Source organism: Psittacula echo (genome assembly GCF_963264785.1).
Source record: "Psittacula echo genome assembly, chromosome: 4".
Lineage (NCBI taxonomy): Eukaryota > Metazoa > Chordata > Aves > Psittaciformes > Psittacidae > Psittacula > Psittacula echo.
The window spans coordinates 88,084,542-88,100,053 of NC_137738.1; the positions used below are offsets into that span (position 1 = coordinate 88,084,542).

The 15,512-nt window shown below is 42.4% G+C and overlaps 1 protein-coding gene across 1 annotated transcript; it reads right to left on the reverse strand.

Moving 5' to 3' along the window:
• Positions 1–9,643: 9,643 nt before the first annotated feature.
• Positions 9,644–14,642, reverse strand: TMEM18 (transmembrane protein 18; the record flags this gene model as incomplete). Its single annotated transcript, XM_080616936.1, has 5 exons — positions 9,644–9,733; positions 9,827–9,920; positions 11,892–11,946; positions 14,244–14,364; positions 14,595–14,642. The coding sequence occupies 5 exons, from the start codon at positions 14,640–14,642 to the stop codon at positions 9,644–9,646; spliced, it is 408 nt and encodes a 135-aa protein (XP_080473062.1).
• Positions 14,643–15,512: the final 870 nt, after the last annotated feature.

Sequence of the window (15,512 nt, forward strand, 5' to 3'; positions counted from 1 at the left end):
CTGCTATAGTTATGGACCTAAAATGATTCACATCTTGTAGCTCCTACTATATGTTATTTCAAGATATATTACTAATGAACTGTTGGGTAAATCATTACTGCAAAGGAATAGCACATTGTGTTCATTTATTTATCCAAACTTCGCAGCATGATTACTTAAATGGCTTGAAGATTTTCTAAAAGCTTGTTTCTATGGTATTAAAACCATTCCAAGGTCAGTGTTCTTTAAGAACAAGGTGTATCAGTCCTAATTCTATTGAAAAACTTCACATCCTGCCCCACAAGTTGAAACTACCTAGGTGTATTTATTGCACAGTCCTAGGACTGAGAGCTAATATGATTTTAGTGAAGGGTCCCAGCCTAGATACTTCTTTGTCCAGCTGAACTTCATTCTGCTTCCAATTGGGTCACTGTGCAAACCTCTTTTCTTGGGTTTTTGCTGGATTGGAAGGGAGGAAAGGTATACAAGACTGTATTTGTTTGATTCAGGGCTGGATTAACAAGTGTTATAAATGACACTTGGAACTCGTCCATTTTAAGAAATGTGCCTTGTTTCAATCAGTTATGCTGAATGCCTTGCTAATAATTACAACATTTTCAAATGAAAGAGGCAACAGGTTTGATCCTGTCATTGATTTCAACTGGTTCTTACTCTGGACAGTGCCAAAGAAAACAGGACCATGATTTCAGTGGGATCACTTAAAGTCAGTTCTTGTAGCAGTATAATGTATTACCAGTTTCAGCTCTTTTCCTGGCTTCATTATGCCTGTGAAATCATATGAGAAAGGCTCCTACAGTTCATATTTATATGAAACAATAAACACAAACATGGGAAATGTAGAGGCCTTCCTTTTAAGTCCTCTGAGGTATTTCCTATTCAATACAACACTGTTCTACTTTTGCAGCAAAACAGTGGTATAAGTATGACCACAATTCAGAAGACCTGGTCAGAAGATAGATTATGAAACAGAGTTCCATAAAGCACATTGGCTTTGAGTTATGAGGCTGGCATTTCACGAGTATGCTGTGTTATAATTGCCTAATCTTTTCAGAGGTGTAACGTGTATGTGCATGCATGCAAATCACAGGAAGGGGATCTTTCAAACTGAAAGTCTATATTCTTTCAAACTGAAAGTCTAAATTCTTTCAAACTGAAAGCCTATATTCTTAAACAGGTGGCGCGTGGAAACAGAATTCAGATGAATTCCAAAGATAAATAAAACAAGGCTCAAAACCAGGTACACAAAGAGGAACATCAAGTCAAGAACTCTGCATCTCCTTCTCAAATGAAGTCATAAAGCTACTGAACTAAAAAGTATTATTTGAAGAAAGTCTGGAGTTACTTCTAATAACCTCAATCATGACTGTAAGTGACTGCTAGCTATGGAACATACTAAGGAATGACCCAGTAATGATGCGTTATGCAAGGGTAAATCATAAAGAAATAGAAAGACCTGTTAGCTTTGTCAGTTCATGAACCAGAATGCTTCAGTAAACTTTCCTGCATATTGTTCACATTGTAATGTAATTCTTCTATTTTTCGTTGTTATATTTCTTTTTAATTGATTGAAGACAGGTTCCTCCATATGAAACGTAGGTATGAGTGAATGGGGCATTTATTTCCTTGCTGCGTTAAGAAGCTTTAAAGCACAAAATACCCCTGGAGTCCTTACTCTGGAAACATGTATGTGCATCATTACTGCTAGAAAAAGTGCCTTTTAATGTAAAAAAGAAGAGGGTCCTTAGACATTTGAAGGTCGCCGGAGCTGCATCTTGGAGCTGAGATAACAGCGACGCAGGAAATAGTGAGGAAGCTATGGTGAAAAGCTCCGCGAAGGGAAGCTTTGAGCAAGCTTCTGCGTATGAGACAGTGACATCTAGTGGCAAATTTGGTTAACTGTAATGATCTCTTCCCCTGAGGCACAAAGACCAATACTTGTATTTTGCTGAAACACATTAAAATATTTCGACCTTATTTTAAAATACTAAAAACATTTAAATAGACATTCTCTGTTTACCTTTGTAAACAAAGAAACATACTTTGATATATTATTAAAATGGTGCATTCATCTATAGTGAATAAATAAGTTTTTCTTCTATTTTTTAATCAAGCTTACAATAAAAGTAAGCAAAAAAGTTTAGCTGTGTTTAAAGAAATAGAACATTCCCTACACTATGGCTGTATTCTTTTCTATGTTGTTCATACAAAGAATCACTACTATGTTTTTCATGACATTCCCATTTCTTATTAAGAGAGCTGAAGATTTGAGCTTGTGATTCTTGAAATCTACAAATCAATTCTCTCTAGACTCTTCCTCCATTCAGGATTCACATCCACAGCAGATCGCCATCTAACATAGCTTTCCTGAAGTAGATCCTTTCTTTTAAGACCCAGCTGATGAAAAGTAGCAAGACTGTCCTTCAAAGATCTTTATTCAGAATATGTGCAAGGATACATGAGACCTCAATTTACTGTCCTTCTATGCCTTTGTGAGATAGGTATTTTTTTCTGGGACATGGGGCTGAAAGACATGTCTACTAAGCTAGCAAATAATCCCGAGGAACAGACATTCAAATTCCCTCACTGGATCTGTTCCATTTGGTCTAGGATCATGAGATCCATTGGACCAAAAGAAGTGAAAATACACCCCAGCGTAAGGATAATGGCATTTCAGTGGACGTGGGAAAAAAAGAAATTCTAGGTTTTTGTTTTTGGAAACTCATCTCATCTCTGTTACTGCTTTTCCATAGGGAACCAGGCCAATCTCAAACTCCAGGCAGTTTGCCAACTAAATTGCTGTCGTGGTTTAAGCCCAGGCCGTAAATCAGAACCACGAAGTCCACTTCCCCCCCCACCTTTCTTCCCTCCGCTCCTGGAGGGACGGGGAGGAGAATCAAAAGAATGCAACTCCCACGGGTTGAGATAAGAACAGTTTAATAACTAAGGTATAACACAAATTACTACTGCTACCACTAATAGTAATAATGATAAAGGAAATAACAAGCAAGAGAATACAACCGCTCACCAACTGGTACCTCACCCCCACCCTTCCATGATCCAGCCCTTCCGGGCACTCTCCGTTCTACATCCTGGGCATGACGTGCTGTGGTATGGAATACCTCTTTGGCTAGTTTGGGTCAGGTGTCCTGTCCCTGCTTCCTCCCAGCTTCTCCTCCTCCCTGGCAGAGCATGAGACTCACAAAGTCCTTGGTCAGGGTAAACATTCTGACCCACAACTGAAAACATCAGCTTTATCAATATTTTTCCCAGGCCGAAAGTCAAAAACACAGTGCTGCACCAGCTACTAAGAAGAAGAAAAACTGACTGCTGCTGCTGAACCCAGGACAGTATCCACCCCTTATTCCATACCATTCACGTCATGCTCAGATCCCACATTATCCATATACCCTCACTTTCATTTCAGTGCACTATCATAGTGCACGGACCAATCCCTATAAAGCTGCTGAGTCCATTTGGTCCATGATGGTGGGCTCCATCTCTTGTAACAGTCTTTCAGAGCAGGAGAGGCCCATTGCAAAGTCCATCCCTCGATCATGAGTCCATCTCTATGTTGCATCTCTGCCCTGATGGCCTGAAGTGTCACGGGCCCATCAGGCTCAAAATAATTCACCCTCCCCTCCAGCAGTTTCTGCAACTTGTCATCAGGGACTCCACACAGCTGCCTTCCATCTCCGATGCTTCCAAAGCACTGGAGGGGCCCAGTGGATTAGATACTCGCCCATACTGTCCCACACACCGTGCCACTCATGACTGTCCAGCCTTGGGGAAAACCTCTCGGTCCCCCTGTATTGTCTAAACCCAGACACGACCCAAACCTGACTCTGCTTAACTCTCGGGATCAGACAAAATGGCCGTGGGTAGAACACACTCTGTGTGTGTGCCAACATGGTGATCCCCATCACAATCAGCAGGCAGGTTCCAAGGGTACCCAAAGGCCATTCAAAACCTTCAGAACTCTCAAATGATGCTGCTGTGCTTGAAGGCTCTCTCACCACCAGCTTCCCTTCTTCCAAGTCCAGATCTTCCTCCTCTGCCTTGCTGGAAAGTGCTGCGGGGTCTCCTGCATCCTCCTGCGGCTCAGGCTCACGGGGCTCGGCGGACGGCTGCTGGGGAATGCTCTCAGCCGCCGCGGGGCTGGGCTCGGCTGTGGGGCTCGGCTCCTCCGCCGCCTCCTCCCGCTGCTTGGCAGCTGCCTGCTTCCCCTCCTCGGCAGCCGCCTCCTTCCCGGCCTCCGGCCCCGCTCCCGCCGCCTCTTGGTCCCCGGGGCCGCTCTCCCGGGCCACTTCGGCCGCCGCCGGCTCCCGGGACCGCTCCCCATCAGCTCCCCGCAGCCTCACAAAAACGGAGGCAAGGACGAGGGCCAGGACAGTGGAGAGCAGCGGGACGGCCAGGTACAAGTCCACGGCCACGTCCATCCTGCCCTGCTGCCGGAGCCCCCCCGTATTACAGGCCATTACCGTAAAATACAATGAAACAAGAAACTTAGCCCAAGGCCCACACTTGATAAACACTAACACAGCAAATATCGGCTCTAAGTAAGCTACAGCACACTGAAACTGTGACATCAAGAGAAACAACTTTGAGAGCCAATAAATCAGCATTGTGCCTCGGTCAGTTCTGTCGTTATCTCAACCCTTCAAGCCCCACGTTGGGCGCCAAAAAGAACTGTCGTGGTTTAAGCCCAGGCTGTAAATCAGAACCACGAAGTCCACTTCCCCCCCCACCTTTCTTCCCTCCGCTCCTGGAGGGACGGGGAGGAGAATCAAAAGAATGCAACTCCCACGGGTTGAGATAAGAACAGTTTAATAACTAAGGTATAACACAAATTACTACTGCTACCACCAATAATAATAATGATAAAGGAAATAACAAGCAAGAGAATACAACCGCTCACCAACCGGTACCTCACCCCCACCCTTCCATGATCCAGCCCTTCCGGGCACTCTCCGTTCTACATCCTGGGCATGACGTGCTGTGGTATGGAATACCTCTTTGGCTAGTTTGGGTCAGGTGTCCTGTCCCTGCTTCCTCCCAGCTTCTCCTCCTCCCTGGCAGAGCATGAGACTCACAAAGTCCTTGGTCAGGGTAAACATTCTGACCCACAACTGAAAACATCAGCTTTATCAATATTTTTCCCAGGCCGAAAGTCAAAACCACAGCGCTGCACCAGCTACTAAGAAGAAGAAAAACTGACTGCTGCTGCTGAACCCAGGACAATTGCCAATCTACTTTTTCACAGATTTATATGCAACAAAACTACTTTCTACTATGGTAAAGTTGCCACATTAATATTGCTTTCTCTTTCAATGTTTTTCCACACTGGCTGACACCATGTTCTGTGGTGGAAAGACATGTTAAAGAAGGCTGAAGATTTCAGTCGCTGTTTGCAATGTACACAGAACTGATAACAAATCAAGCCTTACTCTTCACAGGATCTGACTGAGCAGCTACCAGCTTTTCTGTATGTATGTTCCAAATCGAAATAAACAGGCTCTTTCAGAAGTGATCTAAATGTAGGTCTCCCAATTAAAAGCAAAGGTATTTCACCAGCTGTAAACATCTGGCTCACATTCACTTATAAATACAAAATTTTGAGCAGGCAAAACAGTGTCTTAAATTCATGACATAATTATTTTGCTTTGTCAGCAAGTAGGACCTTACATCATATTATTGCACTATCACTTCATAAATCCAAACACATAATGAAGAAAAGCTACACTTCACTAATGCTGAGAGTTTCTCTTATGGTTAAAGACAACCTTATTTTTAATTTTAGTTTTTGAACTTAGCTCTTAGACGTGGTGTTTCTTAGGCAGGGTTAGCTAGAGGACAACTCAGATAAAAGCCTGAGTCTTTTGAAATATAGAAAACAAAAATATTTTGCTGACAAACATATATGGACAACATTTTTGTATTATGCGAGATAAATTTTCACAAACTTACATTTGCTTATTATAGTTTCAGTGGTCAGGGAAGGTTTAAAACCACCAAGATTACAGTTTTGAAGTGTACATTTTGATGTGTTCATCCTTCAAAGAAATATTGATGGAATTTGGAGCCATTTATACTTTCAGAAATACTTTAAGACAAGCGCCCATCATGTTGACACTTTCAAAACTAAGTAATTTCTGACTCCTGGCTATTGCATTATGTCAGTGGTATCAAAACCCAATCTATAATATAAAGCTCAAATACATTTTTACTTGCTAATTAAAAAACAAAGCACCTGCCACTCACACTCTAGGGTTCTTCGTTCTTCAGCTTTGTTAAAGGGCTATAATGCCCTTGGATCTTACATTAAAGGGCAAAATTAGTCCGGTAATGCAACACAAAATTAAATACTGCATGAAAGGTCAACTACACTTGAGAGGAATAGGAAAGACAATTGAAGCAAGATTTTTTTTATTTCACTTGGGATCCCCAAAAGTAGTGAGAATTTCTCTAACAAATCTTGTGCCAAGCAAGAGTAACACAAAATTGGGCAATACAGAGAAAGTAATTTCAGTTATTTTATCTATGTTATGCTAAGAAGGACAGTTCTAATTGCTGTATCTCACGAGGTGGTGGCATCGGGGTGAGAGCGGGGTGTGTGAGGCCATAGAACCCCACGGAACCCGTCACCAGGGGCAATGGGAGATGACAACTGCCCCACAGAACACAAGCTACCAGTGGAAGAGCCAACAGCAGCTCCTTTGGTGGTTCCCATCTTGGTGCCGGTGATGCCTGTGGACACATGAATGTAGAACGAGGTGGGTGGTGATCACTTTCTTCGGGTGTTTTAAGAATTACCAAGATCACCTCAAGTGATTTTGCCACAGTCACTGCTTTGGACTCAGTGTGCGAGTTCCGCTGGCTGAGCTGGCAGTCGAGCACTCCGGCTGCCTTAAATCCTGGGATTTCCCTTCATTTCTTGTGGGGAGAATAAGGGCCTGTGGGGATGGGGCAAGAGGAACAGCTTTAACCTGACAAGAGAGGGGAGATGAGATGAGATCTCTGGAGGACATTCTCCCTTGTGAGAGTGCTGGGACACTGGCACAAGTTGACCAGGGGGGCTGCCTTATCCCTGGCCGTGTTTGGGGCCAGGTTGGGTTGGGCTGGGGCACACCTAGTCTGGTGGGGGGTGTTGGAGCTGGATGAGCTTTGGGGTCCCTTCCAACCCAGGCCATTTCAGGATTCTGTGGCTCTATGAACACGTAACCAGTGGAGCAGGAGTTCCCATTACTCGTTCTCATTCATGAGCTGGATCTCCCACAGTCAAGTCAGGCTGTCCACCTGCTGATTAACCTGAGCAGTGATTGGATTAGATTGATCATGTCCTTTCACCCAACCAATGTCCAACACTGTTTTTCTCCTGTCTCTAACAACTGCTTCCAACTATAACTCACTGATTTCAACTGCTGAAATTGAGCAGCAACAGAGCAGGTGAAGGGTCTGGAGCACAAGTCTGATGAGGAACGGTTGAGGGAACTGGGGGGGTTTAGTCTGGAGAGGGGTCAGGGGGGACCTTATCACTCTCTGCAAACTACCAGAAAGGAGGATGGAGCCAGGATGTGGCTGGTCTCCTGTTCCAAGGAACAAGGATTAGGACAAGAGGAAATGGCCTCACGCAGCACCAGGAGAGATTCAGGCTGGATATCAGGAACAATTCCTTCCCCCAAAGGTGGTCAGACATTTAAAATGCCCAGTTCCAAAGGCTGCCCAGGGCAGTGGTGGCGTTACTGTCTCTTGGAAGTGTTCCCAAACCATGTACAATGCCCTCAGTGACATGGTTTAGTGGTGGCCTTGGCAGTGCTGGGGAACAGCTGGACCCGATGATCTTGAAGGTCTTTTCCAATCTGGTTGATTCCATGATGCCAAGAGGGAATTTTCATTTTCTCCAAAATACTAAAATATTTGGGGAAGTTTCCCTTGCAAGTCTCCCAATGTACTAAATAAGGCACCTTGCTTTCCATTGCAAAAAAACTTGCTGTTTAGCTGCTCTGAACTACCTCATCTGCTGTGAATCAAATTCACACGTCGTGAAGCCAAAGGCGATTGAAAGCAGATAGTTTTTAAGTGTGTGACACTAAAACAATTGTGCCTTATAGTGTTGCAGAACATGTACCCTTAAAAGGACATGCTACCAGGCCACTAGAGATGTTTTCATTAAGAAGTGATAGTTGATACTACCAAACATTCCATCAAGAGTCATTAACAGAATGGATGATTATGGTACAGCATAGCAAACCTACATCTATCATTTGCTGATACAAAGTGGCCTACCTGTCTGTAACTCTTGATAGAGCAATGAGTGAGGAGAGCCATGCTAATTTAATCCATGGGAAAGGTAAAAAAAAGATCCCAGATTAACACCACACTGCCCTTCCACAGTGCTGTGAAGCACTCCAGAAAGAGTATCATTCTCTCCCTAACTAGGAGACTTGCAAACTGTGCATGCATATGCACCTACTTATCTCTCTCAGATCCATATTTCCACTGTTATTAAGAATATTTAAGTACTTAAAATTATTTTCAGAAATACTTACTTAGTTTCAAAAATTTACTTGTGTTCTTCATTTTAGTTCCCAACTGTTCTTCACATTAATATAAGTTCAGTTTTGTAGATCATCTTTCCTATGTCTTAAATTATATTTATTTTAGACAGAAGTTTAGGTCTTCACACAAAGGTTTAACTCCTTCAAGATACAATGTTTACTAAATATGTATGGACAATCTTCCACTGTATTCACCCTTCTCCTCTCCCACCTCAAATTTCCTTAATCCAGTAAAACAGGTTAATCTGAGCAAAACAGAATTCTTTGTTTTTACCAGTTAATTTTTCATTTTCAGTTATTTAAAAAAAAGCATTTAAAAAGGGACAAAATTGCACAGAACATTATAGTTCTGCCCCTTACTTTCTGTTCTACAAATAAGCAAAAACTATCCAAAGTTCAGCCAGTTTTAAGAAAGCGGCATTAAAATAACAAAATTTAAACTGAAAAGAATGCAGATTTTGTTTTGAATTACTTACACAAATTAAGTAGAAGATTTTACTAAACTGAGAATTTTTGAGGAAAAAAAAAGAAAAAATCTGATTAAAAATTAAAACAAATTAAGTCCATTTAAGTTACAGTGGATAATTTTATTTATAAAATGCTACTGGCACACAATATATGGTATGAAACTTGATTTATAAAGAAGTTAAATGCTTCACAGAAGCATGGATTCCTGAGGTATTGTGAATACAATCCCTCATTTACTGGAATTCACAACACTGCTCCAATTGGCTTAAGGAGCAGAAGACTGGATACTTTGATAAGCACACAGTTAAGACAGTTTAAGAATGCATAGGCAAACAGAAACAGACTGGAAGACTGTGTCTCACCAATGCTAATAGCCTTGGTCATGGTGGAAAACTATCTTACATTGAAGGGCACAAAGACCTCCTAAAACTGGGTTTCTCCATTTCACAGCTATTTCGAATATGTGTGGCAGATGCCTGATTTCACCTCATTGTTCACTGTCACAGGTTGCAAAGTCTTCTTGTCATCAGACACAAAAATACTGCTGTTTCTGGATAAAAATACAGAAGGAGTGACTACCTAGACCAGCAGTATTACAATTAAAATAGCGTTAGGTGCTTTCACTTCTTTTTCTCTTTTTCTGCTTTCATTCTCTGTTGTAGGGTCTTCAGTTCAGTCATTACATTCAAAGTTTTGTAAAGCCAGCTGACCTGAAAAGTAAGTAAACTATTAAATTTAACTATTCCACATACATTTACTTATCAATTAAATGAAAGCATCCATATATATAAATACATACATACCACAATTATAATAGTATTCACCAGCAGTGGTGCTGAAAATACAAGTGAAATAAACATTCCTCCTGAATCAAAGTATTGGTATTTAGAAAACAGCCTGAAAGAAATAAAAGAGGAAGCTTTACTCAGTGTAGTTCACACGGCATTAAACATTCACACTAACTACTCTACACAGAAATTGTACAAATTATCCTACTTTTTGGGATCCGCAAGCATAGGCCACCGTTTTACTGTATTAAGTCAGAATAAAAAGACAGTAAATCTCTCACAAGTTAGTTATGAATATTTATTACAAAACCAGTCTTTTCTCTAAAGTTTTACTGCACAAAACCTAAATAAAATCACCATAGATAAAGTAACTTACTAACGTGACAATAGTACATATATTTGTGCCTCAGAAAACAAGCTTATCCTGAAGTGTCTGCAATTATTTTCTGAGGTATTTTATTTACTCATATTAGAAAGGATAACAGAAATACCAACTGCAGCAAAGCAGTAATTTAGGTTGTGTATGTCTGAATTGAAACACAGAACCATAGAATAATAGAATCATAGAATAGTTAGGGTTGGAAAGGACCTTAAGATCATCTAGTTCCAACCCCCCTGCCATGGGCAGGGACACCTCACACTAAACCATGCCACCCAAGGCTCTGTCCAACCCCGCCTTCAACATCGCCAGGGATGGAGCATTCACAACCTCCCTGGGCAACCCATTCCAGTGCCTCACCACCCTAACAGTAAAGAACTTCTTCCTTATATTCAATTTAAACTTCCCCTGTTTAAGTTTGAACCCGTTACCCCTGTCCTGTCACTACAGTCCCTAATGAAGAGCCCCTCCCCAGCATCCTTGTAGGCCCCCTTCAGATACTGGAAGGCTGCTATGAGGTCTCCACACAGCCTTCTCTTCTCCAGGCTGAACAGCCCCAACTTTCTCAGCCTATCTTCATACGGGAGGTGCTCCAGTCCCCTGATCATCCTCATGGCCCTCCTCTGGACTTGTTCCAACAGTTCCATGTCCTTTTTATGTTGAGGACACCAGAACTGCACACAATACTCCAAGTGAGGTCTCACGAGAGCAGAGGGGCAGGATCACCTCCTTCGACCTGCTGGTCACACTCCTCTTGATGCAGCCCAGGATACGGTTGGCTTTCTGGGCTGCGAGCACACACTGCCGGCTCATGTTCATTTTCTCATTGACAAACACCCCCAAGTCCTTCCCTGCAGGGCTGCTCTGAATCTCTTCTCTGCCCAACCTGTAGCTATGCCTGGGATTGCTCCGACCCAGGTGTAGGACCTTGCACTTGGCATGGTCTTCATAAAGACTTGGCATAAACTTCATAAGGTTGGCATCATCCCACCTGACAAGCATGTCTAGGTCCCTCTGGATGGCATCCCTTCCCTCTGGCGTATCAATTGAACCACACAGCTTGGTGTCATCGGCAAACTTACTGAGGGCACACTCAATCCCACATGAAGACTTACAATAAGATACCTGCTTAAAGCAGCATTAAATGCCCGATTTCCAGTAACATCAAGGAAAGCTTACTTGAGTGTTTACGAAAATAAGCCACCAGTTTAATACTGATACATAGGCTTAGTAAAACAGATGTTAATGTTTTTTATGTGTAAAAGTATATAAAATAGCAGTGATATTTTTGAGAAGTGTTGCTTAATTTCAGTTTATTTAAACATGAATAGCTACCAAAGAAATCCCAACAAACAAATAAATCAAAGCTCACATCCTATTCCTCTTAATCATCATACTCTTATCTACTTTTCTCTTAGGTCTCTGACTAGTCAGTTTACATCCATCCATAAAATCATACATTTTAAGCAGCAGAATGCTGCTTAAACACATGCTAGCTATTGAAAATTATCTTATAAGCTAATCGTACTGTATAGTTGTGTTCATAAGGTTTATATTCGTCAACGCAATGGACCCTCTGCCATCACATTCGACTGATGAGGCATGAGTGACCCTTTAATATAATGCTTTCTGGGTATTATATGAAAAAAGAGTATTTTTAGAACATTCATTTAAACGCAAAATGAAAGTGAAAACATTTACCTCCAATTCATGGCTGCTAATTCATTTATATATTCAGCGCAGGACACTAAGCCCACTGTACAACAAAAGAAAATTATTAGATTCAGTATTTCTTTAAAAATAAACTGCCATCGGTTCTGCCATGTACACTACAGCTGTATATATACCAGACATTAGAATTCCTTGATCCTCAGAAGACCAAATTACACATTTAACTGCATAAAACCAATTCTGATTTAAACATCCCATACAGTCACTGAGAAGTAAAAAGTGACCATAAAACATACCCACTATATTACAAATAAACAAACATAAAATCCTACCAGAAAGAGCTCAGCATACAAATGAATAAAGTAAATACATAATTTTTTAAAATCACCGTTTTTTTCCAGCAGTCTTCTTGGTGACTACTTCCGAGTTATAGCTGTAAAAATAAATGCCTGCATTTCCCAAAATTGGTATGGAACTAAGTTATCATTTTAGATGTTAAGGTGTCACACTGCTATATCTAACATTATTATCTGAAGTTATGGTACTAGTTATGTAAAACCATTTTGGTAAAACACAAACTTTGAACAGGTGCATAGCAGAGTAGTCCACTACCATCAGGTGAAAATTAGCATACTCTTACTCAACAATCACATGCAACATGAAGCTATCAAGACAATAAGAAAATTTAGAGCAATCACATTTTTAACAGCGAAGCAATACAGCTACAGAATTTTAAGTTTGTCCTTGCATCACATTCCACAAGGAGCAAAGTGAAAAAAAAAACAACAAACAAACCCCAAACAAAACAGATTCAGCAGCTAAAGGTGACCTGCACAAGGCAGTGAAACTAGTTTGGTGATACGAAGGCATGCTATCTTGTTTTGGTATCATCTGGATTATCTCTGCTTGGTACTGCACAGTATAAACATATCTATAGCTGCTCAGCTGCCAAGGTAAACCAATGTGATAATTTCATCATTTCCTCAGTTACTTCTGGCTATCTATAATACAAATTTATTTATATTGCAGATATATCACAAGTGGTTCAGTTTTTCAGGTACAAGCAAGGCTTGGATCAATACAGATATTTTTATGCACTACTCATGTGAACAGCAAATTTACATTTTAGCTGGATTAAAAATCCAGCAATGATCAGTTCTGCTGCACTTTTCAATGCAGTCAGGCTTTGGGCATTCAAATTAGTGTTAGTAACACTGAGAATACTTTAGATAAAGAGTCTAAAATAACAGCCTGTCACTGGGAGTTCTGAATGTCTAAGATTAAGAAAGAAACCCATGTATTCCTCCAGGGAACTTTAGAGCCTAATGTATCACCAAGCTCACATTGTTAGTTTGCCCTCTGTAGATCATTTTAAATTACAGTTACAAGTGGATGTCAAGAAAATTACTAAGGTTTCTAGATTCCTTTTTGGGGGTACTTAATATTATTGAAACCTTAGCTTTAGTTAAGAGGAAGCTATAATTTCTCTACTAACTTCACTAGTTCACAAAGTGGTATTTTAAAACATCAAAATAGTATTCAAGTGGCATTTTGCCTGCAATCTCTTCCAATTGCTCATTATTCCTCCACTAGGTGGACAAGCACAACAGAACTGAGGTACCTTGTAAAAAAACCCAACTCACCAGAAAATCTAATCCATTGCTAGAATCAAGGTACATGCTCGTAATACATACCATCTGAACTAAACCAACCACCCTCTGCAAAGCTACTAGATCTTCAGCCAGTCAGCCACAAAGACATGACTTTGGCTAGGCAAGGCCACTATGGATTTTCAGGCTAAAGCCTGATAACACCAGCTGTTACTGCAACGTCCCAAATCAGCTTTGCTCCTTCTTGTGCCATTATCACGGTTGTCAGTGGGGCATATGGTGAACCTGCTCCAGGAATGAGTCCTGCAGAAAGCTGAACATCTTCACTGACCTGCAGTGTTAGAATATAAAGCAGAGCAGGAAGCAAGTGCTGGATCTCAGCCCATCTGTCTTCTGCTTCTCCAGCCCAGCAACTTCATGGGAAGCTGATACACACAGTATTTACCGTGCAGAAACCTTACCTATCCCAGATCCTCACTAAGGCCAGAGCATAAAGTCACTACTTCATACAATCTTAGAAATTAAATAAATATGTGTTTACAGGGCATAGCAGCCTCTACAACAGTCTATCATACATAGAGACAGTCACTGCTACAAGATAATTTCCATGCACTTTACCTGCTACAACCTATAAAACCGTGAGCTCTGCAAGCACATGGAGAAACCAGTAAGTGACCAAAAGAAGCTATTTGACAGTTTTAGCAGTTTTAAGAACGCCCAAGCCCTCCACCCCCCAATCAGCAGTTCCCGGACGCAGGACCGCAGCGCTCACCCATGCAGAGGAAGTGCCCTATTTGCACCCGGTAGTGCTGGAAAGAGGCGCACGTCAGCAGGAAGCACAGGACGTGGAAAACTGCCAGACCCACCAGCCAGGGCTCGGACCAGTCTGTCCTCTGCGGACAAAGCGAAAGCGGGTTAGGCAGGGAAGGAGAAGCTTTGTTGCCGGGCAGCCCGAGTGACCAGCTCTCCTTCTCCCGCACAGAACACGACCCATTTCAGTCACGAACCGCGCTCCACAGCTCGCCCCACTGAGGAAGGAGCGGGCACCCACACCCACTGCACACACGGCGGCAGGTGCATCCCCCCTCTCCCGGGCAAGCAGCCAGCCCGGTCCGCTCCTTACTGCCAGGACAGCAGACAGCCCAGGCGGGCTGCTGAGAGGAGCCTCCATAGCAGCGGCACCGCCACTTCACGCGAGACTTTAGCCAGCCCCGGTTCCGGGCCCTGCAGCGGCAGCCGGAAGGCGTTGGGCGGTGGGGAGGGTGTTGTCCGTTTCCAGGGCAAGGGAGCGGGAAGGGGGTGTTTGTCTCGTGCGGGTGGTGTTCCCGGCACCGCCCTCGTCCCCTCAGAGCGGGGAAAGGGTGATGGCTGGTCGTGTGTTCGGGTGAATCACAGGTGTCAGCACACCCCAGTGGTTGCGTCTCCCGGGGGTAGCACCAACTCGGAACTGACTCTCCTGGTCCTGTGGCTGAAAGTGCGCTCCTCCAGTGGAACAGCTCCCGTGGCTGTCCAGGAGAGGGGAAGAAGCTTTAGTTCCAGTTTTAGTATTTGATACTGAAGTTAGTAAGCGAGCGGAAGAGTATTTTTTTTGCCATGTTATGCTCAGTGGAGTCAGGCTGGTGGTGGATGGGTGGCCCTGCAGTGGTGGTGGGGTTTTGGTGGTTTGCTCAGCAATACCTTGTGTCCAGCTTCAGCTGCCTTAGGGATGGAAGTGCAAGAAAAAGAGTGTTTCAAGCCCAGCTGGAAATTTCTGACAAACCAACCCAGTTGAGCACTCCAGGCAGGAACTTAAGTGAAAAATACTTTGTTTATATATTTTTTTTATGTCTTGTACCTTTTTTTAATACTAATTATTTTTTTTTCAAATAATTATAGTGGAAAATCAGTAAGACATTTCAAAGGTTAAGCCTCTCATTTACAATGCCTTTTTACTGAATGCATGTGTGTCTGGAAGGACTGACCACTCAAAAGACATGTCACAGAGAGATTTCAAACTCAGATTCCTGTCAACTAAACCAGAAGACTTCAGGAGTCTTAATAG